The sequence below is a fragment of the Chanos chanos genome, chromosome 9 (assembly GCF_902362185.1).
Source record: "Chanos chanos chromosome 9, fChaCha1.1, whole genome shotgun sequence".
Taxonomy (NCBI): domain Eukaryota; kingdom Metazoa; phylum Chordata; class Actinopteri; order Gonorynchiformes; family Chanidae; genus Chanos; species Chanos chanos.
Genome location: NC_044503.1, coordinates 43,654,637 through 43,682,451, shown reverse-complemented (window position 1 = coordinate 43,682,451; position 27,815 = coordinate 43,654,637). Strand labels below are relative to the sequence as shown.

Genomic DNA, 27,815 nt, shown 5'->3' with positions numbered 1-27,815 from the left:
TTTCACAACACAGACTAAATACTTCACAACACAGACTAAATACTTCACAACACAGACTAAATACTTCACAACACAGACTAAATACATCACAACACAGACTAAATACTTCACAACACAGACTAAATACATCACAACACAGACTAAATATTTCACAACACAGACTAAATACATCACAACACAGACTAAATACTTCACAACACAGACTAAATACATCACAACACTGACTAAATACAATATCAGCGATTTGATTGTAACGATTCAGCGATTCAATTCGATTCGATTCGACTCAGTGCGATGCGATACGATGCACTCTGATACAGTTCTTAACATCTGTTTAACATAGACATTCATTTTCCTCCCTTCTTATAAAATCCTAACGTCTTCCAAACTTTAGATTTTAGATTTGATGGTGCGCTGTAAACCGTGTCGACATTGTCGGACATGTTGTTCCCATTTTGACCTCACAAGCAAGGCTAACGTTACTCTCGTAAAAGGTTAAAGGTCAACGTGAGACGCAGATGTATTAGCAAATGAGAGGAAGTCATTATTGTTTTGAGAGTAACATGACTTGTTACATTAGATCAGTGAGTCTCCTGCAGTAGCTTTGTTTATACTAAAGTAGAATTGGCAGCAAAGCTTCAGTCAACCGATTCGTAACTTTAGAATGGGACCATCCACCGGTTCATGGTATGTTTGGATTGATCCAGGGGTCCGCATATTGATGTAGTAGAACAGTAGAATGGTCTGCTGTGATCTTAGTTACTGTAGTTTAAGTTTAAAATAACTCATTTCTAAAACAATTGTCATATAATTTACTCTATGAGTCAGTTTTTCGAGACCAGCGGCATATACGAAGTGTCTCATTTTATCAAGTGAGTGTTTACCTGATGATTTATCAAAGGTTATAGCACATCTGAAAACTCCACACAGTTCACCTGATGATTTATCAAAGGTTACAGCACATCTGAAAACTCCACACAGTTCACCTGATGATTTATCAAAGGTTACAGCACATCTGAAAACTCCACACAGTTCACCTGATGATTTATCAAAGGTTATAGCACATCTGAAAACTCCAAATAGTTTGTCAATCTGCGAGCTCCTTAACCAGCTCTCAAACCCTAATGGCCTTATTTGCTTTGTGAACCATAATTTCACCTGAAGTCTCTTACACTGTCAATTAAATGTGTGTGTGTGTGTGCGCGTGTGTGGTGTATATCTGTGTGTGTGTGCGCGTGTGTGGTGTATATCTGTGTGTGTGTGCATGCATGTGTGTATGTCTGCGCGTGTGTGTGTGTATATCTGTGTGCGTGTGTGTGGTGTATATCTGTGTGTGTGTGTGTCTTTACAGACATGGCGTATCAGACAGAGGTGATCAGTTCCCAGCCCCAGGTGACTGTGACGAGCTACACGGTGTCAACTGGCTCCTCAGAGTGGAGCTCCAATGTGTGTGACTGCTGCGACGACTGTGGCATCTGTAAGTGTCTCTATGTGTGTGTGTGTGTGTGTGTGTGTGTGTGTGTGTGTGTGTGTGTGTGTCTCTGTGTGTACGTGTGTGTGTGTGTGTGTGTCTGTGTGTGACTGCTGTGATGACTGTGGCATCTGTAAGTGTGTGTGTGTGTGTGTCTGTGTGTCTGTGTGTGTGTGTGTCTGTGTCTGTGTGTGTGTGTGTGTGTGTGTCTGTGTCTGTGTGTGTGTGTGTGTGTGTGTGTGTGTGTGTGTGTGTGTGTCTGTGTGTGACTGCTGTGATGACTGTGGCATCTGTAAGTGTGTGTGTGTGTGTGTGTGTGTGTGCGTGCGTGTGTGTGTGTGTGTGTGTGTGTGTGTGTGTGTGTGTGTCTGTGTGTGACTGCTGTGATGACTGTGGCATCTGTAAGTGTGTGTGTGTGTGTGTGTGTGTGCGTGCGTGTGTGTGTGTGTGTGTCTCTGTGTGTGTATGTGTGAGTGTGTGTGTGTGACTGTGTGTGTGTGTGTGTGTGTGTGTGTGTGTAAGCCTCTAAGTATTTGAGTTAGTTACTGTGAGTATATAAATATGTATAAAGTGACTAAGCACATAAGAAAGTTTGTGAACACACAGCTATGAGTAAGTCTCTATGTCTGTGAGAAAGTCTGTGACCACATGACTAAGTTACTGAAAGAAAATATGTCTGTGAGCAAGTTATTGTCACTTCAAGAAAATGTGAAAATGACTGATGTTTGAAAGTCTGTGGGTAAGTCTCTAAGTCTTACATTGTGTCTGAGTGATCCAGCCTGTAATTTAGTGTAGGTCTGTGAGCCAGTCTGTGAGTTACTGTGTCAGGAAATAAGGTATTGTGTGGACATCCAAAAGTATCTGAATCAATTACTTCAAGTAAGTCACTGAGACGGAGTCTGTGAATAGCTCTCTCACTTTGTGACTCAGTTAAATGACCGTTATTAAGTCTGTATGTTTACTGAGTCAGTAAATTATGGAAGCATCTGTATTTTCTCTCTCACTGTCATTAGCTAAAGTACTGTGAGATGTGACCAAGTCTGTGAACACATTTGTGGCTATCATGGGTAATTTACTGTGATTAAGCCTTTGGGAATGTGACTAATGTGACTATATCCTACTGAGCTGCCTCCAGCATGAAGGCTGTCCCAAATCTTAAAGACCTTAAATACGCTGCCCGCTAAGGTATTAGCATTTGGCGAAATTTTATTTCCTTACTCTGTAAGGCAATCCCACAATGCATTGTAACAGTGAGCTTTCTTTAACATTTTCACTGGAGATGGTGGACAGAGGCGATGAGACACTGTTTGATGTCATGTTCAAATATAGGGTCAGGTATTTATAAATATAGGGTCAGGTATTTATAAATATAGGGTTAGGTATTTATAAATATAGGGTTAGATGTTTATAAATATAGGGTCAGGTATTTATAAATATAGGGTTAGATGTTTATAAATATAGGGTCAGGTATTTATAAATATAGGGTTAGGTATTTATAAATATAGGGTCAGGTATTTATAAATATAGGGTTAGGTATTTATAAATATAGGGTTAGGTATTTATAAATATAGGGTTAGATGTTTATAAATATAGGGTCAGGTATTTATAAATATAGGGTTAGATGTTTATAAATATAGGGTTAGATGTTTATAAATATAGGGTCAGGTATTTATAAATATAGGGTCAGGTATTTATAAATATAGGGTCAGGTATTTATAAATATAGGGTCAGGTATTTATAAATATAGGGTTAGATGTTTATAAATATAGGGTCAGGTATTTATAAATATAGGGTTAGATGTTTATAAATATAGGGTTAGGTATTTATAAATATAGGGTCAGGTATTTATAAATATAGGGTCAGGTATTTATAAATATAGGGTTAGATGTTTATAAATATAGGGTTAGGTATTTATAAATATAGGGTTAGGTATTTATAAATATAGGGTCAGGTATTTATAAATATAGGGTCAGGTATTTATAAATATAGGGTTAGATGTTTATAAATATAGGGTCAGGTATTTATAAATATAGGGTTAGATGTTTATAAATATAGGGTTTGGTATTTATAAATATAGGGTCAGGTATTTATAAATATAGGGTTAGGTATTTATAAATATAGGGTTAGATGTTTATAAATATAGGGTTAGATGTTTATAAATATAGGGTCAGGTATTTATAAATATAGGGTTAGGTATTTATAAATATAGGGTCAGGTATTTATAAATATAGGGTTAGGCATTTATAAATATAGGGTTTGGTATTTATAAATATAGGGTTAGGTATTTATAAATATAGGGTCAGGTATTTATAAATATAGGGTTAGGTATTTATAAATATAGGGTTAGGTATTTATAAATATAGGGTCAGGTATTTATAAATATAGGGTCAGGTATTTATAAATATAGGGTTAGATGTTTATAAATATAGGGTTAGATGTTTATAAATATAGGGTCAGGTATTTATAAATATAGGGTCAGGTATTTATAAATATAGGGTCAGGTATTTATAAATATAGGGTTAGATGTTTATAAATATAGGGTCAGGTATTTATAAATATAGGGTCAGGTATTTATAAATATAGGGTTAGATGTTTATAAATATAGGGTCAGGTATTTATAAATATAGGGTCAGGTATTTATAAATATAGGGTCAGGTATTTATAAATATAGGGTTAGATGTTTATAAATATAGGGTCAGGTATTTATAAATATAGGGTCAGGTATTTATAAATATAGGGTCAGGTATTTATAAATATAGGGTCAGGTATTTATAAATATAGGGTTAGGCATTTATAAATATAGGGTTTGGTATTTATAAATATAGGGTTAGGTATTTATAAATATAGGGTCAGGTATTTATAAATATAGGGTTAGGTATTTATAAATATAGGGTTAGGTATTTATAAATATAGGGTCAGGTATTTATAAATATAGGGTTAGATGTTTATAAATACAAGGTCAGGTATTTATAAATATAGGGTCAGGTATTTATAAATATAGGGTCAGGTATTTATAAATATAGGGTCAGGTATTTATAAATATAGGGTTAGGTATTTATAAATATAGGGTTAGGTATTTATAAATATAGGGTCAGGTATTTATAAATATAGGGTCAGGTATTTATAAATATAGGGTCAGGTATTTATAAATATAGGGTTAGGTATTTATAAATATAGGGTTAGGTATTTATAAATATAGGGTCAGGTATTTATAAATATAGGGTCAGGTATTTATAAATATAGGGTTAGATGTTTATAAATATAGGGTCAGGTATTTATAAATATAGGGTCAGGTATTTATAAATATAGGGTCAGGTATTTATAAATATAGGGTTAGGTATTTATAAATATAGGGTCAGGTATTTATAAATATAGGGTCAGGTATTTATAAATATAGGGTCAGGTATTTATAAATATAGGGTCAGGTATTTATAAATATAGGGTTAGGTATTTATAAATATAGGGTTAGGTATTTATAAATATAGGGTCAGGTATTTATAAATATAGGGTTAGATGTTTATAAATATAGGGTTTGGTATTTATAAATATAGGGTCAGGTATTTATAAATATAGGGTCAGGTATTTATAAATGTAGGGTTAGATGTTTATAAATATAGGGTCAGGTATTTATAAATATAGGGTCAGGTATTTATAAATATAGGGTCAGGTATTTATAAATATAGGGTTAGATGTTTATAAATATAGGGTTTGGTATTTATAAATATAGGGTCAGGTATTTATAAATATAGGGTCAGGTATTTATAAATATAGGGTTAGATGTTTATAAATATAGGGTCAGGTATTTATAAATATAGGGTTAGATGTTTATAAATACAAGGTCAGGTATTTATAAATATAGGGTTAGATGTTTATAAATACAAGGTCAGGTATTTATAAATATAGGGTTAGATGTTTATAAATATAGGGTCAGGTATTTATAAATATAGGGTTAGATGTTTATAAATATAGGGTCAGGTATTTATAAATATAGGGTCAGGTATTTATAAATATAGGGTCAGGTATTTATAAATATAGGGTTAGGTATTTATAAATATAGGGTTAGGTATTTATAAATATAGGGTCAGGTATTTATAAATATAGGGTCAGGTATTTATAAATATAGGGTTAGGTATTTATAAATATAGGGTTTGGTATTTATAAATATAGGGTCAGGTATTTATAAATATAGGGTTAGATGTTTATAAATATAGGGTCAGGTATTTATAAATATAGGGTCAGGTATTTATAAATATAGGGTTAGGTATTTATAAATATAGGGTCAGGTATTTATAAATATAGGGTCAGGTATTTATAAATATAGGGTCAGGTATTTATAAATATAGGGTTAGATGTTTATAAATATAGGGTTTGGTATTTATAAATATAGGGTCAGGTATTTATAAATATAGGGTTAGATGTTTATAAATATAGGGTCAGGTATTTATAAACATAGGGTTAGATGTTTATAAATATAGGGTCAGGTATTTATAAATATAGGGTTAGATGTTTATAAATATAGGGTCAGGTATTTATAAATATAGGGTCAGGTATTTATAAATATAGGGTCAGGTATTTATAAATGTAGGGTTTGGTATTTATAAATATAGGGTTAGGCATTTATAAATATAGGGTTTGGTATTTATAAATATAGGGTTAGGTATTTATAAATATAGGGTCAGGTATTTATAAATATAGGGTTAGGTATTTATAAATATAGGGTTATGTATTTATAAATATAGGGTCAGGTATTTATAAACATAGGGTTAGGTATTTATAAATATAGGGTTAGGTATTTATAAATATAGGGTCAGGTATTTATAAACATAGGGTTAGGTATTTATAAATATAGGGTCAGGTATTTATAAATATAGGGTTAGATGTTTATAAATATAGGGTTAGGTATTTATAAATATAGGGTTAGGTATTTATAAATATAGGGTCAGGTATTTATAAATATAGGGTCAGGTATTTATAAATGTAGGTATTTTCAACCCGTTTACAGTGTTTTGCTGTGTTTGTTGTCATAAAATTGTACAAGTGTAAAGATGTTGTGTTATTATAAATGTGATTAGATTTACAGATCGTTTCTTTATTGTATTGTCACGGTTGTACAAGCCTCACATGTGATTCCACCACCACGATTTACCTCACACAAGCACAATGTACACCTTACATAGACATAGCATAACATGAATAAAATATACATGAATGATACTGTACACCCCCAGCAAAGATACATGCCTTTAACAGCACATACTGTGTGATTAACTGTAAGGATGTGTTGTTGTGAACAAGTGTGATTATTGGTGTGAGTTTTGTGTTGTTGTGAATAAGTGTGACTATCTGTGTGGATGATGTGTTGGTGTGAATAAGCGTGACTATCTGTGTGGATGATGTGTTGGTGTGAATAAGCGTGATTATTTGTGTGAGTTTTGTGTTGTTGTGAATAAGCGTGACTATCTGTGTGGATGATGTGTTGGTGTGAATAAGCGTGACTATCTGTGTGGATGATGTGTTGTTGTGAATAAGTGTGACTATCTGTGTGGATGATATGTTGGTGTGAATAAGCGTGACTATCTGTGTGGATGATGTGTTGTTGTGAATAAGTGTGACTATCTGTGTGGATGATATGTTGGTGTGAATAAGCGTGACTATCTGTGTGGATGATGTGTTGGTGTGAATAAGTGTGACTATCTGTGTGGATGATGTGTTGGTGTGAATAAGCGTGATTAACTGTGTGGATGATGTGTTGGTGTGAATAAGCGTGACTATCTGTGTGGATGATGTGTTGGTGTGAATAAGCGTGACTATCTGTGTGGATGATGTGTTGGTGTGAATAAGCGTGACTATCTGTGTGGATGATGTGTTGGTGTGAATAAGCGTGACTATCTGTGTGGATGATGTGTTGGTGTGAATAAGCGTGACTATCTGTGTGGATGATGTGTTGGTGTGAATAAGCGTGACTATCTGTGTGGATGATGTGTTGGTGTGAATAAGCGTGATTAACTGTGTGGATGATGTGTTGGTGTGAATAAGCGTGATTAACTGTGTGGATGATGTGTTGGTGTGAATAAGCGTGACTATCTGTGTGGATGATGTGTTGGTGTGAATAAGCGTGACTATCTGTGTGGATGATGTGTTGGTGTGAATAAGCGTGACTATCTGTGTGGATGATGTGTTGGTGTGAATAAGTGTGACTATCTGTGTGGATGATGTGTTGGTGTGAATAAGCGTGACTATCTGTGTGGATGATGTGTTGGTGTGAATAAGTGTGATTATTTGTGTGAGTTTTGTGTTGTTGTGAATAAGTGTGACTATCTGTGTCGATGATGTGTTGGTGTGAATAAGCGTGACTATCTGTGTGGATGATGTGTTGTTGTGAATAAGCGTGATTATTTGTGTGAGTTTTGTGTTGTTGTGAATAAGCGTGACTATCTGTGTGGATGATGTGTTGGTGTGAATAAGCGTGATTAACTGTGTGGATGATATGTTGGTGTGAATAAGCGTGACTATCTGTGTGGATGATGTGTTGGTGTGAATAAGCGTGATTAACTGTGTGGATGATGTGTTGGTGTGAATAAGCGTGACTATCTGTGTGGATGATGTGTTGGTGTGAATAAGCGTGACTATCTGTGTGGATGATGTGTTGGTGTGAATAAGCGTGATTAACTGTGTGGATGATATGTTGGTGTGAATAAGCGTGACTATCTGTGTGGATGATATGTTGGTGTGAATAAGTGTGACTATCTGTGTGGATGATGTGTTGGTGTGAATAAGCGTGACTATCTGTGTGGATGATGTGTTGGTGTGAATAAGCGTGACTATCTGTGTGGATGATGTGTTGGTGTGAATAAGCGTGACTATCTGTGTGGATGATGTGTTGTTGTGAATAAGCGTGATTATTTGTGTGAGTTTTGTGTTGTTGTGAATAAGCGTGACTATCTGTGTGGATGATGTGTTGGTGTGAATAAGCGTGACTATCTGTGTGGATGATGTGTTGGTGTGAATAAGCGTGACTATCTGTGTGGATGATGTGTTGGTGTGAATAAGCGTGACTATCTGTGTGGATGATGTGTTGTTGTGAATAAGCGTGATTATTTGTGTGAGTTTTGTGTTGTTGTGAATAAGCGTGACTATCTGTGTGGATGATGTGTTGGTGTGAATAAGCGTGACTATCTGTGTGGATGATGTGTTGGTGTGAATAAGCGTGACTATCTGTGTGGATGATGTGTTGGTGTGAATAAGCGTGACTATCTGTGTGGATGATGTGTTGGTGTGAATAAGCGTGACTATCTGTGTGGATGATGTGTTGGTGTGAATAAGCGTGACTATCTGTGTGGATGATGTGTTGGTGTGAATAAGCGTGACTATCTGTGTGGATGATGTGTTGGTGTGAATAAGTGTGACTATCTGTGTGGATGATGTGTTGGTGTGAATAAGCGTGATTAACTGTGTGGATGATGTGTTGGTGTGTGAATAAGCGTGACTATCTGTGTGGATGATGTGTTGGTGTGAATAAGCGTGACTATCTGTGTGGATGATGTGTTGGTGTGAATAAGCGTGACTATCTGTGTGGATGATGTGTTGGTGTGAATAAGCGTGACTATCTGTGTGGATGATGTGTTGGTGTGAATAAGCGTGACTATCTGTGTGGATGATGTGTTGGTGTGAATAAGCGTGACTATCTGTGTGGATGATGTGTTGGTGTGAATAAGCGTGACTATCTGTGTGGATGATGTGTTGTTGTGAATAAGCGTGACTATCTGTGTGGATGATATGTTGGTGTGAATAAGCGTGACTATCTGTGTGGATGATGTGTTGGTGTGAATAAGCGTGACTATCTGTGTGGATGATGTGTTGGTGTGAATAAGCGTGACTATCTGTGTGGATGATGTGTTGGTGTGAATAAGCGTGACTATCTGTGTGGATGATGTGTTGGTGTGAATAAGCGTGACTATCTGTGTGGATGATGTGTTGGTGTGAATAAGCGTGACTATCTGTGTGGATGATGTGTTGGTGTGAATAAGCGTGACTATCTGTGTGGATGATGTGTTGGTGTGAATAAGCGTGACTATCTGTGTGGATGATGTGTTGGTGTGAATAAGCGTGACTATCTGTGTGGATGATGTGTTGGTGTGAATAAGCGTGACTATCTGTGTGGATGATGTGTTGTTGTGAATAAGCGTGACTATCTGTGTGGATGATATGTTGGTGTGAATAAGCGTGACTATCTGTGTGGATGATGTGTTGGTGTGAATAAGCGTGACTATCTGTGTGGATGATGTGTTGGTGTGAATAAGCGTGACTATCTGTGTGGATGATGTGTTGGTGTGAATAAGCGTGACTATCTGTGTGGATGATGTGTTGGTGTGAATAAGCGTGACTATCTGTGTGGATGATGTGTTGGTGTGAATAAGCGTGACTATCTGTGTGGATGATGTGTTGGTGTGAATAAGCGTGACTATCTGTGTGGATGATGTGTTGTTGTGAATAAGCGTGACTATCTGTGTGGATGATGTGTTGGTGTGAATAAGCGTGACTATCTGTGTGGATGATGTGTTGGTGTGAATAAGCGTGACTATCTGTGTGGATGATGTGTTGGTGTGAATAAGCGTGACTATCTGTGTGGATGATATGTTGGTGTGAATAAGCGTGACTATCTGTGTGGATGATGTGTTGGTGTGAATAAGCGTGACTATCTGTGTGGATGATGTGTTGGTGTGAATAAGTGTGACTATCTGTGTGGATGATGTGTTGGTGTGAATAAGCGTGACTATCTGTGTGGATGATGTGTTGGTGTGAATAAGTGTGACTATCTGTGTGGATGATGTGTTGGTGTGAATAAGCGTGATTAACTGTGTGGATGATGTGTTGGTGTGAATAAGCGTGACTATCTGTGTGGATGATGTGTTAGTGTGAATAAGCGTGACTATCTGTGTGGATGATGTGTTGGTGTGAATAAGCGTGACTATCTGTGTGGATGATGTGTTGGTGTGAATAAGCGTGATTAACTGTGTGGATGATATGTTGGTGTGAATAAGCGTGACTATCTGTGTGGATGATGTGTTGGTGTGAATAAGCGTGACTATCTGTGTGGATGATGTGTTGGTGTGAATAAGCGTGACTATCTGTGTGGATGATGTGTTGTTGTGAATAAGCGTGACTATCTGTGTGGATGATATGTTGGTGTGAATAAGCGTGACTATCTGTGTGGATGATGTGTTGGTGTGAATAAGCGTGACTATCTGTGTGGATGATGTGTTGGTGTGAATAAGCGTGACTATCTGTGTGGATGATGTGTTGGTGTGAATAAGCGTGACTATCTGTGTGGATGATGTGTTGGTGTGAATAAGCGTGACTATCTGTGTGGATGATGTGTTGGTGTGAATAAGCGTGACTTTCTGTGTGGATGATGTGTTGGTGTGAATAAGCGTGACTATCTGTGTGGATGATGTGTTGTTGTGAATAAGCGTGACTATCTGTGTGGATGATGTGTTGGTGTGAATAAGCGTGACTATCTGTGTGGATGATGTGTTGGTGTGAATAAGCGTGACTATCTGTGTGGATGATGTGTTGGTGTGAATAAGCGTGACTATCTGTGTGGATGATATGTTGGTGTGAATAAGCGTGACTATCTGTGTGGATGATGTGTTGGTGTGAATAAGCGTGACTATCTGTGTGGATGATGTGTTGGTGTGAATAAGTGTGACTATCTGTGTGGATGATGTGTTGGTGTGAATAAGCGTGACTATCTGTGTGGATGATGTGTTGGTGTGAATAAGCGTGACTATCTGTGTGGATGATGTGTTGGTATGAATAAGCGTGACTATCTGTGTGGATGATGTGTTGGTGTGAATAAGCGTGACTATCTGTGTGGATGATGTGTTGGTGTGAATAAGCGTGACTATCTGTGTGGATGATGTGTTGGTGTGAATAAGCGTGACTATCTGTGTGGATGATGTGTTGGTGTGAATAAGCGTGACTATCTGTGTGGATGATGTGTTGGTGTGAATAAGCGTGACTATCTGTGTGGATGATGTGTTGGTGTGAATAAGTGTGACTATCTGTGTGGATGATGTGTTGGTGTGAATAAGTGTGACTATCTGTGTGGATGATGTGTTGGTGTGAATAAGTGTGACTATCTGTGTGGATGATGTGTTGGTGTGAATAAGCGTGACTATCTGTGTGGATGATGTGTTGGTGTGAATAAGCGTGACTATCTGTGTGGATGATGTGTTGGTGTGAATAAGCGTGACTATCTGTGTGGATGATGTGTTGGTGTGAATAAGCGTGACTATCTGTGTGGATGATGTGTTGGTGTGAATAAGCGTGATTAACTGTGTGGATGATGTGTTGGTGTGAATGAGTGTGACTATCTGTGTGGATGATGTGTTGGTGTGAATAAGCGTGACTATCTGTGTGGATGATGTGTTGTTGTGAATAAGCGTGACTATCTGTGTGGATGATATGTTGGTGTGAATAAGTGTGACTATCTGTGTGGATGATGTGTTGGTGTGAATAAGCGTGACTATCTGTGTGGATGATGTGTTGGTGTGAATAAGCGTGACTATCTGTGTGGATGATGTGTTGGTGTGAATAAGCGTGATTAACTGTAAGGACTGCGTGATTAACTGTTAGACTGCTGCGTGGTGAATAAGTGTGACTATCTGTGTGGATGATATGTTGGTGTGAATAAGTGTGACTATCTGTGTGGATGATGTGTTGGTGTGAATAAGTGTGACTATCTGTGTGGATGATGTGTTGGTGTGAATAAGTGTGACTATCTGTGTGGATGATGTGTTGGTGTGAATAAGTGTGACTATCTGTGTGGATGATGTGTTGGTGTGAATAAGCGTGACTATCTGTGTGGATGATGTGTTGGTGTGAATAAGCGTGATTAACTGTGTGGATGATGTGTTGGTGTGAATGAGTGTGACTATCTGTGTGGATGATGTGTTGGTGTGAATAAGCGTGACTATCTGTGTGGATGATGTGGTGTTGTGAATAAGCGTGATTAACTGTTAGACTGCTGTGTTGTGTAGGTCTATGCGGCACCTTTATTCCCTGTATTCTGGGCTGTAAAGTGGCCCAGGACAATGGAGACAGCTGCTGTTTGCCTTTCCTGCCTGGTGCCATGATAGCCCTGAGAACCAGCATCCGCGACAGATATCGCATCAATGTAGGTGTCACTCACAGCAAAGCCACACCCACCCCCATCAGGCCTCTGGCCAGAACCAGAACCAATGAACTTACTGTAAAAAGAAAAATCCACTGACGCACTGTTATTATTTACCTTTAGTCATTTGGCTGTGACTCTCTTATCTAGCATGTCAGAGGTCAGACGAGTGTGGAGCAGATCTTTCACACTGACGGAGGGCTAACAATATTAGGGCACAACCTTCACTGAATCATTACCACTGATTCCCCAAATCACTGAATCATTACCACTGATTCCCCAAATCACTGAATCATTACCACTGGTTTGACATGACACCACCGTGTGCTCACTGTGTGTGTGTGTGTGTGTGTGTCTGTTTGAAGGGCTCCGTCTGCGATGACTGGGTGGTCATGGCCTGTTGTCCGCTCTGCGGGCTTTGCCAAATGGCCCGAGAGCAGAAGATGAGAGGCTGATGTCTCAGGAGGAGAGAGGGAGGGGCCAGACACTGAGATCATAAAACACATGATCTATAACCCAACCCAGTGACTTTGTCCACATGCTAACAGAGCCTGTAGTGACTTTTTTCCAATGAGAAACAGAATCAATGTGATTAGTCACAGGTGTGACAGTGGAAATGTTTTTAAAGTGTAGACGGTAATTCTATTCATATTTCAGATGAGCAAACAATAACGAACAGATAAAGTTCATTTCTCTTCTGCAATGTTTGGTAAACATAAAAAAAGTTAGAAGGGCAGTTAGATCTGCTAATATTATCATCACTGTATTATGTCTACGCATGTAGGAAAAAAAATATTTGTAATTTCAATAAAAATTTCTGTTGTCAGCTGTTTTTCGTGTTTAATATTATTTAAACAGTTTCTGTAACTGCTGGAAGTGAAATTTTGACCCTGTGCCAGAAAGGATCTGTCTTCCTCTTTTTCTTCTTGGGAAAACACCCAAATCATTTAGTAGAGGAGAAGGCAAAAGAGAACAGTTAAAATAACAGCTTCATTTGGATCTATCCTGGACTCAGTAACCAAGGTAAGGAGACCAAAATAAAAAATATGTACAGATTAAAGCTTTGATGATTGGTAGAATTCTGAAATGCAGTGTGTGTGTGTGTGTGTGTGAAATGAACCATGTGTGTGTGAAAATCTGTTCTGAGACTCAGACATGCCAAATCTCAGACTGTAAAAATTCTTTTATTAAAACCAATCCATGTCTTTTTAATCTCAGTGTGAGTTCTACTGAGAATGTGAAAGGATCAAAGGTACATATTACATCAAACGTGTGTGTGTCAAAAATCATCTTCAACTCTGTGGCTTCTCCAAAACAGAACAGTCGGTTAAACAACAGATGGACATGTCTGTCATGAGAGAACTCATTATAACTGACATATATAACTGCTTTCCTCAGGCCATGACGTGCTTTTTATCTTCTTTCAGTCTGAGCTCCCACAAAGTTTCTTGGTCCACGTCATGCATCAAACAGAAATGTATATATGATATTACCATTACTCCCACTGCACTGTCATAGTCTATGGGGAGTTACATTCTTTTCACAGGAACCAGTAACCAGTAGTCAGCTGTAATGCATTCAGGTCTTGTTACCAGGGTTTACATCTGTGACTCAGACAAGCTTTAATTGCTGAAATAAAATGATATTCACAGGCATTTATATTGCTATTGCAAATAGCCATTTTTATTGTAACGGCAGCCGTGGTCTAAAGGGTAGAGAACCGGGCTTGTGACTGGAGGGTTGCTGGTTAAGTGCTGAGCAAGGCACTTAACCCCAATGCTCACCAAGGAGGCTGCCCACTGCTCCCGCGTCTGGTGTGTGTTCACTACTGGTGTGTTGGATGGGTTAAATGCAGAGGACACTGAAACTTAAAAAAACTTAAAAAAAAAAAAAAAAGATTGATTCACGTAATGCTGTTCTTTGTTTCAGCTGGTCCCGTACACAGCAGATTACAGGTGGAACGTAGAGGGATGCCATTTCCATCAAAGGTGGAAACTATATATCATTTGTCTTGCTATGGAGGAGAAAAACAATGAGAAGTTCTCTAAACAGAGAAGTCTTGACATTTGACTGATCCTGATGGTGCCTCACTGAATGCTCAGCCGTTATGGAAAAACACAGACTGAACATACTGGTCTTAGTGGCCATTTTAAACCCACTGAGTCACTTTTCCCTTAGTTACAGTTTCAGGAACTGCGTGGAAAACCCAACCTCTAACCACACTCGTTTTGACTGTATGTATCGTTATGAGCAAAATGCATCTGCTATAGTGGCAGACCTACCCCCCTCTGCTAAAGTCCTCAACATCTCCGTATGTGCAGTGTCCACGATCCCCAGTGGAAGTTTCTCCCATCTCCCGAATCTGACAGTGTTGAGACTGCACAACAAAAACCTAAGTAACATTGACAAAGACGCCTTCAGAAACCTCTTCCAGCTTCAGATTATGAACCTGTCTTCCAACAGAATCTCATACCTGCATCCCTCTACGTTCAACAACCTTCACAGCATCACAAACCTCCTCATACAGGACAACCTCCTCCCGTCTCTCTCTCAGGCTGTGTTCGCTGACCTGGAGAATCTTGAGTCACTGATTCTTCGGAGGAACCTCCTGAGCAGTTTCTCAGTGGTGGTGGAGTCAGTGGCTCACATGTCAAAGTTAACCACTCTAGACCTTAGCTTTAACAGACTACCCTCCCTTCATCATAAGGCACGTCTCCCACCATCGCTTCAGAGGCTTTATCTCGGTAACAACCGTCTCAAAACACTGGGCTGCAAAACAGATCTCTTCAGCAGGGTTAAAGTGCTTGACCTTTCATACCATAAAAACCTCTCATCCAAAGATTTCCGGGGTCTGGACTTAGGGAGTATTACCTATCTGCGCTTGCGTTCCACCTCAGTGAATGTGGGGGAGCTTCTTAATGTCACCAACCTTACGCCTCAGCATATGGATTTCTCTGGTTTGGGTTTAAATAACTCACTAGTGAAACTCTGCAAACTTCTACGCAAGCACGTAAAAACACATGCGATACGAAAAATGATTCTACAAAGTAATGGGATACACAATTTAAGCAAAGCGACTTTCCATAATTGTCCATCCTTCACTAATATTTTAGACCTCTCCCAAAATGAGCTAAAGACCACAGGATGCCTGCAGTTCCTCAGAGATCACCAACAGCTTCAGATAATCAAAGTGGAGCATAACCACTTGACCAAACTGGAATCCTGCAAAAGGACGGACGACCTGTCATTTCCTCACATGAAGGAGATGAGCTACCGTTATAATCGTATACTACTAGTCAGCGGCTTTGCCTTCTATCACACACCCAATCTGACTAATCTGGAACTCAACATAAATATAATTGCCTATCTAGACCATAAGGCTTTGCACGGGCTTAGAAACCTTAAAAACCTTCGTCTGGATAACAACCTTCTGACCGACGTCTACGAAGACAGTTTTGAAGACCTTCACAGTCTAAATACACTCAACCTTCGCAATAACCGAATCGCTGTCATATTTAACAGAACTTTCCATTCCCTGCAGAAACTCGAAATTTTGGATCTTGGTGGGAACAAAATCAGTCAGTTGATGCCAGAGGCGTTCAGTGGGCTCAGCAGTCTGACTAAACTGTACTTGGACCGAAACTGCCTGAAAAAAATAGACGGCGATCTGTTTGGAAAGCTCCACAACACACTGCAAGTGCTGGATCTGGAAGCTAACAACATTCGGTATTCCAGCATGTTTGAAAATCCTCCATTTGTCAAACTAACCAAGCTCTTGGATCTGAAATTAAGCGGACAGTTGCCACGTGGCATAGCAATGTTGCCCCTTGATTTTTTCCGTGGGTTAAGTTCCCTGAGAAGTCTTTGGCTAACCAATAATCACATTGCTTTCTTTGGTTGGAACACTTTTGATGACCTGTTGAGCTTGGAGTTCCTTGTCCTGGATAATTCATGTGTTGGTGTGACCCAGCTGAAACCTGGCATCTTTAAAAACCTTCGCAAGTTGAAGCATCTTCGAGCTAAGAACCTGGGTATTCGTTCTTTCTCTAGAGAAGTCTTTGGGAATCTAACAAGACTTGAAGTAGTGTACCTGAATCACAACGTCATGCAAACTTTGAATTCCACTTTCTTGGAAGAGTTGTTAAATCTTAAATATCTGGATGTGGAAAAGTGTCCCCTCAGTTGCGGTTGTCTTAACACTGATCTGCAGAACTGGACCAATTCTACCCAGAAAGTGCAGCTAGCCCATATTTATGATTTGAAATGCCCTGACCTCCCTAACTCTGACTTCCACGACTTTGACACAAAGGTCTGTTACCTACACATTGAAATCTACTTCTTTGCGTCGACATATTCTGTATCCCTTCTACTTACTCTAATACCACTGCTTTACGTGAAACTTTACTGGAAATTCAAGTACAGTTACTACGTCTTTCGCTCGTGGTTCGGTGAGCAGTGGCGTCGTGTGAGAGAACAGGAAGAGGACTGCGAGTACGACGCTTTCGTCTCCTACAACTCTGAGGATGAGAAGTGGGTACTGGACACACTGGTGCCGAACCTGGAGGGGAACGGGTCTTCTTTCCGCCTGTGCCTGCACCACCGTGACTTTGAGCTGGGCCGTGACATCGTGGACAACATAGTGAAGGCTGTATACAGCAGTCGCAAGACCTTGTGTGTGGTGAGCCAGCACTACCTGCACAGTGAATGGTGTTCTTTGGAGATTCAGCTGGCCAGCTACCGCATGTTTGACGAACTCAGAGATGTGCTACTACTCATCTTCCTCGAGCCAATCCCAGAGAGGCAGCTGTCTGCTTACCACCGCATGAGGAGGGTCATGCTCAAGAAGACCTACCTGCAGTGGCCAGGAAGAGACTGCTCTGATCCCACAAAGGCTCAAGAGCTGTTCTGGAAAAAGCTGAAGAGAGCTTTACGGAGCAGCAACAACAGGAGCCGAGAGGAGGAGGAGGGGAGCAAGGAGAGGGAGGAGGAACCTCAGGAGAGAGCAGAGGAGAGGGAACATTTCATAAATGAACGACAAAAAGATGATGAACCGTACTATTTGATGCCTTAAAAATGATGTGTGGGATCACCAGTCATCATGTTGTTCAAAAATGACCAAACAACAGCAGTGGTCAGACAGACTAACCCCACACATATTTCAGCTGGACAGGAAAAAGGGAACAAGAACCACAGAAACTGGAACTTTTAACCATTTCCCCTTTTCAAGGACATTACTGATGGCCTGGGCATTTTGTACTTCCCTCTGACTCTGTGGGCTAATTACATTTTGACAAAATTCTTAGTACAAGATGAAACATTAGGAGTTGCTGAACTAAGATTTCATGAAAAAGTAAGATTTTTTTTTTTTATTTTGTAATTAGTTAAAGATTGTCTTCCATTAATCTTTTACACTTTCAAAATGAATACAGTTTGTAGCATGTCCCAGTGAACAGCTGCAACTGTTACAACTATGATCTAAGCTTTCAGCACTGCACACTCAACACAAAAACAAGCAGAAATCGTTTGCTCTGTACTTCTCAGATGTTTCTCTCAAGAGTGCTGGAATAACAATAATGAGCAATCTCGCTTAAAGTCACTGTTTAAGTAAATCATAATTGTGTCACAAGTTTTATTTTGAAAACTGAGAAAGACCGTTTGTTTGAATTAAGTTCTAATGCTGTGGCTTTTGCCTGGGCTGTGGGGTCACATCACTGTCAGGTGATGTAATTTGGTACCTGAGATCAGAGAGCTGGACTGCTTGCTCTCAGGTAGCAAAGACATGGCAGCTTGTTGTGATGTGTCAGGGGTTCAGTACAGTTTCATTCTGGGAAAAACCCAGTCCTCTGGTTTTGGGGGAGATAGTGCTCTCCCAAAGGGGGGATAAAGAGCCTCATCAGAGCAACAGGTGTGGGTGGAGAGAGGCTCTGAGAAGTTAACGTGAAGGTCTTCAGAGTCCCACAGGGCAGTCAAACTCCGCGTGTCACAGTCGTACTGTTGCTGATGTGGCTGTGACCAGACACTATGACTGCCATCTAGTGGTGTAGATGGGTACGGCACACTGGAAAGTTTGTCTTCATTCATATTTTCAATGTGGCATAAGAAAGAGAGATGTGGGTCATCCCTCCACAGTTCAGACCGTTCCATTCCAACACTCATCTCTTTATGAAATGACTGCCGGTCACTTTCCAAAAGGCTCGGAGTGAAAGAAGAGGTCAGGCCAGCCCAATCTGAGGGACTGGGAGTGTGGGTGCAGATGAGAAGTTTTGTACAGGTCGACATCAGGGGCCTGTCTCTCGGCTCACAGGCCTGTGGAGCACACCGTGGATCTGCAGGCTGGTAGAGCATCTAAATATAGACAGAAAAGAAGACAGCCAACACAGCAATAAAGGCAAAATGCCACAGACACATCCAAAATCATTTCTGCAATGTAGTTCAAATCACCTTCCAGTACAGCCATACAACTCCAATAATGATACCATCCAGAAATGACCATGTTAACAGTGACTGTATAGATTATAGATATTTAGACTCTGTAGTGACTACAGAGATCATAAAGAGCCCGGGCCAGAAAACCAGTAGTCTGAACACGTGATACCATCAGAATTTGGCTGGTGGCATAACTAACTAGCTAGTTGGAGAAATTGTAGCCAGCTTAGAGGAGACAGAGACTATGTTCATTCAGTCAGTCCAAATCTGATTTATGTGCATATCCAATTGGAATCCGATCATATGTAGCAAGTCTGCACAGCCAAAAATCACATGAGATCCCATTTTTACAAATCCGTTTCAAACCACATTCGTATGTGGTTTGAAATCCAATTCAAATGGCATTTCTGCAAATCCGTTTAGGTCTGACTGTTCTGATCGGAGTTCAGGTGTTTTCCTTTTACGATTGCGACTTTTGACACCACGTAAAGTTCTCGTGTACATCAAACATGCCAGTTTGGTGGCAGAGGGAGCCGTTGATGAGCGGCTGTAGGTCGATGGACAGTGATACTGGTGGTGACGGCTGCACAAAATAAAGCGGCAAGCCTCTGACCGTCTCTGACACTGTCTCATTATTTTTATAAAACTTGCACCACGGCTCCACATCGCCATGTCGTAAATGAGCAAAGCCCGTTTCATTACCCTCCACTTTAGTTTGTTTATATCAACTGCCTCTACTTTCAGACACAATGTCATTACTATAGCAACCAATGTGAGTGAGACCGAAAATCTGATCACTTGCGATACATAATGCGAACAGTCATTCAGGAAGATCAGATTCTGACTGGATGTGCAAAAAAACAGATTTGGACTGACAGTGTGAACCTAGCCAGAGTGGCTGCATGTATCTAGTTATAATTTTCATGCTATGGACAATCAGCGGAAAGGTCCAATACATTGTAAAAAGTAAGAGGAACAAATTTGGTTCAGTTTGTGAACTGTGACCAAATCTTGCTTATGTTTTCATAGATTAGAGATTAAATGTTATACACTGATGAGTTTGAATTAGTTAGCAATCTAGCAGAGAATCAAGTTTTATATGATTTCGATCTTTTTCACCTTGAAATGTGAGAAGTAAGACAAGAGAAATTGTTGTCACACACTTGGGAGAGACATAATGGATACACGTCTTTCTGAATCTGTCACAGAGCAAAGGGTCACAAATCACAGGAATTTGAGCAGCTCCATTAAATCTCTATCTGTGGTACATAAAGCAGAATGACGTCCAGTCACGACCATCTTTAAAGTTAGAATGATTCATGTTACTACAAATCTGGGTGAGCAGATTTCATAACATAGGAAGTTCAAATTCAATTAAAAGATCACAGAGATCATAAAGTCTTTACAACGGGTGTTCAGGCTAAAGTCCTGCTGTTTTCTGCTGATTTTTATACAGGAAATGTGCATACTCACACCAGCCAATCACAGGCCAGAGAGGCTGGCTGATATGCATACCAGCACGACCTCCATGTCTGTTTTTTCTGCTTTAAAATCCCAGACACAGAGGCTGTGTTCACTCTAAATCCCAGACACAGAGGCTGCGTTTGCTCTAAATCCCAGACACAGAGGCTGCGTTTGCTCTAAATCCCAGACACAGAGGCTGCGTTTGCTCTAAATCCCAGACACAGAGGCTGCGTTTGCTCTAAATCCCAGACACAGAGGCTGTGTTCACTCTAAATCCCAGACACAGAGGCTGTGTTCACTCTAAATCCCAGACACAGAGGCTGTGTTTGCTCTGAATCCCAGACGCAGAGGCTGTGTTTGCTCTAAATCCCAGACGCAGAGGCTGTGTTCGGAACATTCACTCACTCACTCATTCACTATATAGTGTTTGCTACATGGAGCACTCACTGGGGGATAAGGGCAGACAGCTCTTGATACATTTCAGACACTATTTGGATGTTATGCTGCAACATAATTATGCGCCAGAGATTTGTAATGTTTTATCTCTGTCGCATAAACAAACAGCAGAACATCTGCATCTGATTGGTCTGTAAAGATTTGCCTGCTTTTACGAAACAGGCCGCAATGCATGATGGTCTCAGCTGATCAATGTAGAGTACAGCTTCTGTACACCACATTTTGCCTAGTGAAGATTTTGTAGGGCACTTTAAATTTACAGTGGAGATTTTGAACAGCACTACAAAATGGCTGATTCACCATATAGTGCACCATATAGCGAGCGAGTGGACATTTCAAACACAGCGAGAGAGTTTGACCAGGTGTGAGCCTTACCAAACCAGCAGCATAGGGATCAGGGATTTGGTGTGGAGAACCACATTTACAGTTACATTTCTTCCAACTGCTGTGATTCCTCCTCTCATTGGTCGACCGTCTCCGAGGCTCCTCCCACAGACAGACGTCAGCACGCTCTTCAGCCACATTGACACTCTGTGCACCAGCGTCTGAGAGAGTCAGAGGACACTCTGTCACGTCACTCAGTCAAACACAAAACTGTTCTTCATACAGGGAACAAAAACAGTCTAAGCATAAAAAAACACACAGCTGGTCACTGACACACTGATGATTTACACCACACAGCTCATCACTGACACACTGATGATTTACACCACACAGCTCATCACTGACACACTGATGATTTAAACCACACAGCTCATCACTGACACACAGACTGATGATTTACACCACACAGCTCATCACTGACACACAGACTGATGATTTACACCACGCAGCTCATCACTGACACACAGACTGATGATTTACACCACACAGCTCATCACTGACACACAGACTGATGATTTACACCACACAGCTCATCACTGACACACTGATGATTTAAACCACACAGCTCATCACTGACACACAGACTGATGATTTACACCACACAGCTCATCACTGACACACTGATGATTTAAACCACACAGCTCATCACTGACACACAGACTGATGATTTACACCACGCAGCTCATCACTGACACACAGACTGATGATTTACACCACACAGCTCATCACTGACACACTGATGATTTAAACCACACAGCTCATCACTGACACACTGATGATTTAAACCACACAGCTCATCACTGACACACAGACTGATGATTTACACCACACAGCTCATCACTGACACACAGACTGATGATTTACACCACACAGCTCATCACTGACACACTGATGATTTAAACACACAGCTCATCACTGACACACAGACTGATGATTTACACCACACAGCTCATCACTGACACACTGATGATTTACACCACACAGCTCATCACTGACACACAGACTGATGATTTACACCACACAGCTCATCACTGACACACAGACTGATGATTTACACCACACAGCTCATCACTGACACACAGACTGATGATTTACACCACGCAGCTCATCACTGACACACAGACTGATGATTTACACCACGCAGCTCATCACTGACACACAGACTGATGATTTACACCACACAGCTCATCACTGACACACAGACTGATGATTTACACCACACAGCTCATCACTGACACACAGACTGATGATTTAAACCACACAGCTCATCACTGACACACAGACTGATGATTTACACCACACAGCTCATCACTGACACACAGACTGATGATTTACACCACACAGCTCATCACTGACACACTGATGATTTAAACCACACAGCTCATCACTGACACACAGACTGATGATTTACACCACACAGCTCATCACTGACACACTGATGATTTAAACCACACAGCTCATCACTGACACACAGACTGATGATTTACACCACACAGCTCATCACTGACACACAGACTGATGATTTAAACCACACAGCTCATCACTGACACACTGATGATTTACACCACACAGCTCATCACTGACGCACACTACTCTCTTACCTGTCAACATGTCACTCCTTATTTCCACTGCGGGTCCCTCCTCTCTGACATCGGGTCTCCTTGCAGAGGACAGGGGTGTGGCTCGTGTGAGGTTTGGGAGTAAGCCGGTCTGTAGCCGGAGGCCCTGGCTCTGGGTCACACTCTGCAGTAGCACCTCTCTGCTCTCTGCCAACAGGCTCCTCTGCTGCGTGGGCAGCTCCAGGGCCTGGGACAAACGGGCTGCCAGTCTGGCCAACACCTGCCGGAGCTTGTCTGAGGGCACGCTGCTGCCTCCATCGCCTGGAGGTGGAGAGGTGGCGGAGTTTGGAAGGTGGTGCGTCTGGGCAGTATCGTCTGCAGACCCTGCGTCTGTGGGAGTGCACCGTGTAACGTTTGGGATCTCGGACAGGAGCGCGTTAGGGTTCTCCTGTTCTCTGTTTTCTAATAGATGAGGAGATGTGTGGGAGACCCGTTCACGTCCAGAGGAGGTCAAAACCTTGAGCTCAGCCACTGACTCAGGATGTCTGGATGATCCGGAGACACTGCCCTGGTCCTCTGGACCGGCCTGAACAGAACTGCTCACTCTCCCACTGTTCCCATTCAGCACCACAGGACCTGCCCCAGCCGGTTCACACATGCCAGACACACATTTGGCCGTGTCTGGCACTGCGGAGTCATGTGTGGCAGCAGGGGACGCTGGTGGAGGACCCGACGCTGACTCCTGCCTGTCCGATTTCCTCTTCAGACTGAGCAGTCTCTCGATGTCCACAGACTTCACCTCGTGGCTGAACAGGCCTTGGTGCCCGAGCAGACGCCGTTCGGCGATAATGGAGGGTTTATGATGTGGGGGCGCGAGGGAAAACGTTTTTTTTCTCCTGGAGTGAGGGGTTCGACGGGCGCCGCGGTCACGGTCTTTCTCTTTGCCTCCTCTCATCGTGCGCTGGTGGTGGTGTTGAGATCTGATGTGGGTGTGACTCCCCACTCCGCAGTTCCTTACCTCTCCTCTCTCTCTGCGTGTTTTGAGTCTTCTGACCTTTTTCGTCGGGCCACGGTCAGCTGCACAGTCGGCACTACCGCGCTGTATGGTTCTGTAGGAGCAGCAGGGTGGCTTCACTTGGGCGTTGAAATGAGTGAAAACACCGAGTAGGCTCTGTCTGTCTGCTACAGTGCTGTCATCATTCTGGCTCATCGTGAATTTGCTACAGAGAGGAAGTGAGGGGAAAAAATAATAGAATAGCTGAGGGCAGCATAGCTAACTTACTCTCATCTTACCCCGTGTGTGTGTGCGTGTGTGCGCGCGCGCACCTGTGTGTGTGTTGTATTTCTGCAGCTAAATCAACATTTAAAAACACAGAATATCATCAACATGACACACAGCCAGCATACATTTAAGTTTCTGCCATACCTTCCGTCACTTAAGTAACATATTTTTGGCCTACTTTTGCTGTGATACTAAGGCCATTTATTTAACTGTACATTTGGATGAGCTATTAGCTGGCAACCACATGAAACTGCTTTACCTACCTTTGCCATTACAAACAGCAAAGTTAATTGGCAAGTTTCAGCAGACTAGGTCAGTCAAGACAGTTAACACTGAATTCAAAAGTATGACGGGGTGGGTTCTTGGTCACCTTCTTATTATAAATTATCTTATATCCTGTTAAGCTAAGGCAAAACCAAACTAAACCATTAACAATATTGTGTGGCTAAACAACCTTTGCTGAACAGATTTTCTACACGAAACGTGGAGAAAATAAACCTGGCTGAAAATTTACCTGAATGTGTTGTTTGAATATTTACGGACATGACAAAAAAAAGAAGAAGAAAAACGTGTTACCGTATAGCGGACTCCCCAACTGTTTTAAAATTGGTTGTTTTACCGTTCATCCATATTTGTTTTTAAATGCTTTGTTGCCTGGCAACGTGACGAACGCTTCTGATGTCCTCAGCTGATTTACGTTACATTACTAATGATGACTTTTGTCACAGGTCACATTAAGCTAGTGCATTTTTGGTGATATTTAATTTCTAGTCCTGTGGGTCAGTATACATAATGTGATTAATTAGAGGTACAAAATGATCGATTCACTCATTCATTCGGCTATGGCTTTATTTGATTTCTAATGTGACAGGCATGCACTCTCTGAATACGTTTTGCCTGCAGAATGTGTACAACTCATCGTTCGGGACCGTTGATGGAAGATTCCATTGCCTGAAAAGCTAGGGTGGGACAGAATGGACAGCGATATATGTTGTTTTCGCAACACTTTTAAAACGTTGTTTTCAAGACATAGAAATTGAAAAAGTATATTCACATATCTAATCACATTTAAAGATCCTTAAATACATATGAATAGTCTGAATTTTAGCTAAATATGTTCGTCTTTTCTACCCCAAGCAGGTTTAGCTACCCCAACACGGAAGAGTTAGTAAAACAATACACGCCACGGATACATCACTGCAGACCTGCGCATTTTCAATGATCCTTAACTGATGCGTATGCTTGACTGTGCTAAGACACATGATATACTTATCACAAAGACTGTGCTACCTCTGCACCAACGAAATCATAGCTTTCATAAAACATACCCATATATCCAGCTAACTTTACAGTTAACTTTTCAAATCAACAGAGGAGCTACAAAGCAGGTGAGATAGTTCTTTCAAATTAATTTATTAAGACGACAGTCAAACAAGCCAGCCCTGATGTCAGCCTGCATATGAAGAATATATTACTGCTTAGCTCGCGCTATTCAGAAAGTGGGCTTCTGACCATCGTATTTCTGTGCATTGACTTGGCAATGCAGTCCACAAACCATTGTTTTTGGTACTATGCGTCGCCCCCCCCCCCCCCCCCCCCCCCCCCCCCAAGCGGGTCCTCAAGCGTAACCATGTGAGTCGGAGGGAGTTATATGTTATGTTGTGCTAGCGACACTTCCTTAGAAATGCTTCCTTAAAAATCCCAAGCGAGGTCCAGGTGAGCAAGCGCTATTAAATATTTGGTAAGAGACAGTGCTAGTTAGAGACAATGCTAGGGAGAGAAACACAGCAAAGTTTCAGAACGAGTTTTTTGAATGACAGAGAGGTTATGTTGCGTTCCAGACAACTCGACAGTCCAGATTTTCCGCCCTCCTACTAGAAAAAGTACAATGGAAGTCGGAGCTCCTACCTGTAAAGTCGGGCTTTTAATTTTTCCTTCATACAGAAAACATGTCTGTCTTCCATCCTACAAAGTTTGGTGAGGTTAGGAACAATACTTACAAGATATTAATGCCCAAACATGGCTTCCCAGATAAGGCGTTTTTTAGGCTGTAAAAATGAAATAATGTCAAGGGCTTGAAAAATATGAAAACATAGGATTTGAATAGAAATATTTCACAGGCCTTGGTTTTGAGACCCATTCATGATACAGACAACTTTTGAACAAAAGCTGAGACAGAGCTGCAACAACCTTGTCTGATTTTACACGCAATGACCCATATATATACACTATATATATATATATACACACTATATATATATATATATATATACACACACACATACATACATACGTACATACGTACAAGCATCCTGAGCTTCGAGACCAGTTCAGAGGGAAAACCAACATGTACATACCAGTCAGTTCTGCTCATGCTTTGGTGCCCCACTGACAGGACAGGTTGACTGGTGTCCCTGCTCTCCGGGTCAGTGCCATGTGTGGGTGATCCAGCCCTGGTTAGGTTTACAGTTTATGCAGTGATACAGCCCTGGCTATGTTAACAGTTTATGCAGTGATACAGCCCTGGTTAGGTTTACAGTTTATGTAGTGATCCAGTGGTGTAGCCTTGGTTATGTTTACAGTTTATGCAGTGATACAGCCCTGGCTATGTTAACAGTTTATGCAGTGATCCAGTGGTGTAGCCTTGGTTATGTTTATAGTTTATGCAGGGATCCAGTGATCTAGCCTTGGTTAGGTTCACAGTTTCTGCAGTGATACAGCCCTGGTTATGTTTATAGTTTATGCAGTCTTTACTGAATCTTATGAGTTGGAGGCAAGCTAATGGCATTAGCATCAGTCTCTTACTGTTTGCAGTTCAACATGAGAGGAGTCGGCTAGTTATGCTGACATCACTAACTGTGCTTGTATCTTTGTTTGTTTTTAAAGAAACACTATATGTTTGAAAAAATTGGCATCCCCTTCACTGAAGCACTCAAGGCAGAGAGAGCAAAGCAAGACTAGCCAACAGCCTTTTTTTCCCTTTTCTTTTGAGAAATAACAGTCTTATAAGGGCATATAAGTCTTTACACCCATGCACATGTAGCCAACGGCAAGGATCAATCATTGGCTTTTGTATGTGCAAATGCTCTGTCCACACCTACACAAACACACCTGACTCGGCAAACACACCTGACTGTGCAAACCTGCATCCTCACAGGCCACTGTGTCAAACACTGCCACTGGAAGCCTGCTGGACTGGTTTCCTCCAGGAATAAGATAGTTAGAATGCACATCCAGTACAGTTCAGCCATGTGAAAGATGTTTATGCGTTTTGATATCCTGCTCTGTGTTTCTGGTCTGTTCTGTGTTTGTCCGTTAGGCACTGACCGCCAGATAAATCAGTCGCCATGTCTAATTCCCAGAGTCAGAGTCAGACTTATCCTACTGGACAGTGTGAACAGAGACGTCTTTTTCAGAGTCAGACTTCCTCAGGCCTCAATGAACCTGATGTGTTAATAATAATAATACGTTTATATAGAGCCCAATATCACTATTTATAGACTCAAAGGGCTTTACATGTCTATAACAAAGTCAAATCAAAATTATATTATGCATAAGTTTGAGAAAATAGATAAGTCTTTAGTCTGGTTTTAAAGG

The 27,815-nt window shown here is 40.8% G+C and overlaps 3 protein-coding genes across 5 annotated transcripts in view; all 3 read left to right on the top strand.

Annotated features, from left to right (window-relative positions):
- Positions 1-1,353: 1,353 nt before the first annotated feature.
- Positions 1,354-13,102, top strand: cnfn (cornifelin). Its single transcript, XM_030785654.1, has 3 exons — positions 1,354-1,477; positions 12,514-12,650; positions 13,013-13,102. The coding sequence occupies exons 1-3, from the start codon at positions 1,354-1,356 to the stop codon at positions 13,100-13,102; spliced, it is 351 nt and encodes a 116-aa protein (XP_030641514.1).
- A 1,652-nt stretch (positions 13,103-14,754) lies between these two features.
- tlr21 (toll-like receptor 21) lies at positions 14,755-17,728 on the top strand. Its single transcript, XM_030783983.1, has one exon. The coding sequence runs from the start codon at positions 14,755-14,757 to the stop codon at positions 17,716-17,718; it is 2,964 nt and encodes a 987-aa protein (XP_030639843.1). The 3' UTR covers positions 17,719-17,728.
- Positions 17,729-25,519: 7,791 nt separating this feature from the next.
- The window catches only part of pafah1b3 (platelet-activating factor acetylhydrolase, isoform Ib, gamma subunit), a 10,816-nt gene continuing 8,520 nt past the window's right edge, over positions 25,520-27,815 (top strand). For 2 of the 3 annotated variants that reach the window (XM_030784673.1, XM_030784672.1), the window contains exon 1: positions 25,520-25,606. The gene's annotated coding sequence lies outside the window, so the exon portion shown is untranslated. Of the gene's footprint in view, positions 25,607-27,396; positions 27,438-27,815 lie in introns of those variants that run through there. The other variant, XM_030784674.1, reaches the window with a different exon arrangement.

What these genes read in the sequence shown, in the direction of transcription:
- cnfn (XM_030785654.1), top strand. Translation starts at nt 1,354, where the DNA reads ATGGCGTATCAGACAGAGGTGATCAGTTCCCAGCCCCAGGTGACTGTG. An exon ending in CTGCGACGACTGTGGCATCT is followed by an intron (nt 1,478 to 12,513) that starts GTAAGTGTCTCT and finishes TGTGTTGTGTAG; the next exon opens with GTCTATGCGGCACCTTTATT. An exon ending in GCGACAGATATCGCATCAAT is followed by an intron (nt 12,651 to 13,012) that starts GTAGGTGTCACT and finishes GTCTGTTTGAAG; the next exon opens with GGCTCCGTCTGCGATGACTG.
- tlr21 (XM_030783983.1), top strand. Translation starts at nt 14,755, where the DNA reads ATGGAAAAACACAGACTGAACATACTGGTCTTAGTGGCCATTTTAAAC.